Source organism: Empidonax traillii, unplaced genomic scaffold (genome assembly GCF_003031625.1).
Source record: "Empidonax traillii isolate 1590-97213 ecotype Southwest subspecies unplaced genomic scaffold, ASM303162v1 scaffold888:size428694, whole genome shotgun sequence".
In the NCBI taxonomy this organism is placed as follows: Eukaryota; Metazoa; Chordata; class Aves; order Passeriformes; family Tyrannidae; genus Empidonax; species Empidonax traillii.
In genome coordinates this window covers 121,358-125,841 of record NW_020956081.1, presented here as the reverse complement: position 1 = coordinate 125,841, position 4,484 = coordinate 121,358, and the positions used below count along the sequence as shown (strand labels likewise).

At 53.3% G+C, this 4,484-nt stretch overlaps 1 protein-coding gene across 2 annotated transcripts in view; it reads left to right on the top strand.

Annotated features, from left to right (window-relative positions):
• LMF1 (lipase maturation factor 1) overlaps positions 1-4,484 on the top strand; it is a 145,184-nt gene that overhangs the window by 59,536 nt on the left and 81,164 nt on the right. For both annotated transcript variants that reach the window (XM_027902551.1, XM_027902550.1), the window contains exon 5: positions 1,062-1,127. In XM_027902551.1, coding sequence (XP_027758352.1) covers positions 1,062-1,127 — 66 coding nt within the window. The remainder of the gene's footprint in view (positions 1-1,061; positions 1,128-4,484) is intronic.

Below are 4,484 nucleotides of genomic sequence, written 5' to 3'. Positions count from 1 at the left end.
AACTCCCTCTGTTCTTCTCCTAAGGGAGGGCAGGAACATCCTAATTAGGGGCGATGTCAGAGGTAGGCAAATACCCCCTAATTGTATGCAGATGATAGAGCTGCTTCAACCTTTTGACTAGTGAAGCTTTCCTCAATTTGGGATATTGTGATCCTAATCAGGGACCTTCCCCTACATCAAAGCCGAGCCGGCAATCCCTTGGGGCTGGCGGGGCTTGATTGCAGGGCTTCCTGCTCATCCCTGCCCAGGTGTCCTTCCTGCTCTGGACCACTGATTCCTTTCTGCTCTTCATCTCTGAGGCAAAGAAATTTAATCCCAATATTACTGCCAGGCCTGGAATGGACCCAGTGGTTTGGAAACTTCCCCTCCTGTTGCCCTGAGATATCAGTGCGCGGCCAGCTCGGATACCTGCTCGTTTCCTTGCCAACCTCTAACCTGAGGTGGAGTAGAGCTGTCATTAGTGCATCCATCTGTGTTTGGATCTGTCAGCTTCCTTCCCCTGCTCCTCTTTTGTTTCTCTAATTACTTTGATTGCATCTCTGTGGCCAGCTCAGGGCAGGCTGTGGGTCCCTGTCCCGCTCTGTCGCTGTTCCCTCTTCCACAGGCAGCAGGAGTGGCTCTGCCAGAGGGAAAATCTTGGGTTTGGGCTTTAAAATTGTGGTTATGGCTGTGGTTAGGGCTGCAGGGAACACTTATCTGTTACACAGAGTGACCCAGTGGCAGAGCCTGGATTTTCTTGTTGCTGGTATCCAGGGATTCTGCTGATCCTGGGAGCCCTGGGCTGCTCTGCAAAGGCTCAGGTGTGGGTAAAGCATCTTCCAGCACCCTTGAAGAGACGTGGCACGTTCCACAAGGGTTTGGGGTCAGATTTTCAGTAAAATGGCAGTGGAATGAGTCACATGCACAGCATTCCCTTGGGAACATCTGGACCCGGAGGGTGGACGTGCCCTGGGTCTCCTTCAGCCTCTGCCATTACAGGCTGTAAGTTTAACCAGAGCATTTGGCATCTTGAGATACAAGATAAAATATTTCTGACTGTATTCTTGTCATCTTTTCCCTAGGGGCTGATTAAAATCCGAGGAGATCGCTGCTGGAGAGAGTTAACGTGCATGGATTATCACTACGAGGTGAGTGATCTCTGCATAAAACCTCATTTCTCTTGCCTGCTTTACTTTGGTAAAACGATTTTCCCAAACCTTTCCTCTCCTGCCAGGCATTTCTCCATGTTTTCTTGCTTTATCCTGGCCTGCTGGCAGTGCAGGCAGTGTCCACGTGCCAGCTGGGTGATGCTGTTTTTCCCAACCACAGTCCTAAAAGACCGATTTCTCCCCTCCCCTCCCCTCCCCATCACGGGTTCAGGAACAAACCTGAGCCTCGCTGAGAACTTCACTGTTAAAAATGCTGCAGGGGAGGGACAGGAAGGAGTTTTCTGTGGTGTTGTCCCGAGACCTTCCTGCTCCCACTCCCAAAATGTGGACATGTGCAGGCACAAACGGAGCATCCCGGTGCTGCTGTCCAACATGCAGGGCATGATCGTTGGCAGTTCAGAATTCCGTGGTTTTATCTTCTTGGCATCTTTTTCAGTGATTATGCTGTGTGCTGATTAGAGACTGTGGCTTGTTTTCTGGCTCTGATCTCGTCTCCTCTCTGGTTCCAGACAAGTTCAGCTTCCCCTCCCTCTTCACCTTCAGCTTTGCATTTGTGTTTAATAGAAAAGGTGTTAAAATAGGAAAAGCTGTGTGTGGTGATGCTGCAGGGGTGAGGAGCCCTGCTTTGGTGAAGGAAACAATCCTGAAACAATATTCCCTTCTCTGGCTTCACGTCACAGCCACTGAGAGTGGCCCAGGGTGTGACAACACCCCTGGTCTCTAATCGAGGTCCATCTGACATTTTGGAGCATAATTCCTGTTGGGAGCAGCTGAGGGAGCTGGGGGGGGCTCAGCCTGGAGAAAAGGAGGCTCAGGGGGGACCTTCTGGCTCTGCAACTCCCTGACAGGAGGGGGGAGCCGGGGGAAGTCGGGCTCTGCTTCCAGGGAACAGGGACAGGAGGAGAGGGAACGGCCTCCGGCTGTGCCAGGGGAGGTTTAGATGGGATATCAAGAGAAATTTCTTTATGGAAGGAGTTGGAAGGGGCTGCCCAGGGTGGTGGTGGAGTCACCATCCCTGGAAATGTTTGGAAAGCATGTGGATGTGGCACTTGAAGGACGTGCTCAGTGGTGACCGTGGTGCCTGCTCCCTGTGGTGTCCTGATCCTGTGTCCGTGTTAACGGGGGGCTGGTTGATGGTTGGACTGGATGATCTTAGAGGGCTCTTCCAGCTTTAGTGATTCTGTGAAATGGAGTTTTGCAGGTCCAAAAAGCTCCATCTGCCTTTTCAGCTGCAATGCTCCTTTTCTGTTGTTCCCATCAGTGACATTCCTGGGGTTTCCCCCACTCAGTGCAGGGCTGACCTCGTCCAAAGGCCGCTGCTCCCTTGGCTCTTGCAGGACTCCAGTGGTCCAACTCTATTCCCAGTAAAACTGTGGATGGAAAGACCCTTCAGTGCTGTCATTCTTAACCCTGGACACGAAGGTGGCTGCAGAAAATTCCCCATTTTTGCTGGGCACCTGGCAGCACTCTGGGAAAATGCAGCTCAAAGCCAGCCCCCGCTGACCCCAACCCACAACAATCAGGCTGCACAATCCCAAACCTCTCAAATCAAAGCCAGGACCAGTTCTGGAGCCCAGAAGGCTAATTAAGACCATTCCTGTCCTATCCATAAGGCAGGATCCCCAGCCTGTGCAAGTAATTGGGAGCAGGGGCAGGGGGCAGAGCACGTTATCAATATCAATTATTTTAATCTGCACAAAAGAAGCTGCAATAAAAGGAAAATGAAAGGGGCCAAGCTTTGTCTACCAGCAGTAATATAACAAAAAATAACAAAGGCCTGCAATTCACCTGCTCACTGCAACCAGCCAGAGGGAGGAAGAAAAGGGTGAAGCTGGAGATACCTCAGGGAGGGGAGGAAGCGAGTTGGGAATCTGCTCGTAATTAGGATGATAAAATGGGATACTGGACTAGCTGGAGGTGGACTCGGACCAGATGAGTGCTGTGATGTATGTTGGCCACCCCAGCTGTGCTGCTCCAGCCCTGAGCTGCGGTCCAAAACCTGGCTGGGCTCCTGTGCCAAGAGCTCTGATGCAAACACGTGGCCCCCTCCCCGCGTGGGCAGCGCCCGGCACGGGTGGTTTGCAGGAGGGCACGGGTGGTTTGCAGCAGAACCAGCAGCTCTGCTGGTGGAGAGGAGCATTCCCACCTCTGTCAGGAGTGCTGGCTGGTGTGGTTTGGGTGCTCTCTTTCCTCTCTGATGTGTCCCAGCCTGAGGGAGCTGCTGAGGGCTCCCTGTCCTCTGGCACTGGGGGAGTTGGAGATGGAAATGGCAGAGCACCTGCCTTTCACAGGAGGGGTGTTCCCCTCCCAGCCTCCTCTGATCCCTGAGGATTAGATGGGCTCCAGTAGGTGTGGAAGAGAAAGGCAGACTCGGGGTGGGGATGGAGAAGACTTTGCTGCACCACCAGACACAACTTGGCACGTGAAAACATCCTGGAGTCTGGGATGAGGGGTGGGGGGAGAACACTTGGTGGCTTAATCGTGGCTGTGGGTGCCAGGAGTCCCAACCAGTAATCCCAGCTTGGCAAGGCACCACGAACAGGGAATTTCACCTCCTTCTGCATTCATTTCTCTGCTGACCTGGTCAGAGGCTGCAGGGTGGGTGTGTAGGTTTGCACCCTGGGGGTCCTGATCCCTGTGGGGTCCTGATCCCTGCTGTGTCCATGCTAACATGTCAAAATGGCCATGCCTGGGTGGTGCCTGGCAGGTGAAGTGCTGGGGTTTTCCATGCCATGGGTTTTATTTCTCCCTCTCTGTGTTTGCCATCGTTTCAGTGCTGGCTGTGGTTGGATGGCTCTTTGCCCTACAAGAAATCCCAGGGAAAGGGAGGGTTTTTTTCCTCAGTGGAACCTGTTCCTAGTACAGTTGATGCAGAGAGAAGCTGCTTTTTGGGTTTCAGGTCTGTTTGTCATCAGGATTATTAAGCATTTTAATTACTGTGTAGACACAGGTTTACAAATCTGCGTGCAGGGTTTTCGGGCTGGAGCTGGAATTCTGCTTCCCCTGGAGCCTGTGGAATGGATCCCACCTGCCAGGGAAGACAGGCAGCCCTGGTTCCCTGCTTGTGCAAGCAGGGGGGTGTGGCTGAGCGTGTCCCCTGTCCCTACCTGCTCCACAGGGATCATTCCCAGAGCCCATCAGCTCCACCTCACAGCCAGGCTCCCACGTGCACCAGGGAAAAAATCTGCCATGGAAGGTTTTGAGCCACTCCAGGCCATTTCTGGAGCCTGCACAGCTTTCAGGACATCTCCCAGACGTGGACTGTTAACAGATCCCAGGTCTGTGAGGCGGGGATGGGATCAGGGAGCACCACCTGGCTCCCCAGGGGCCTCCCCA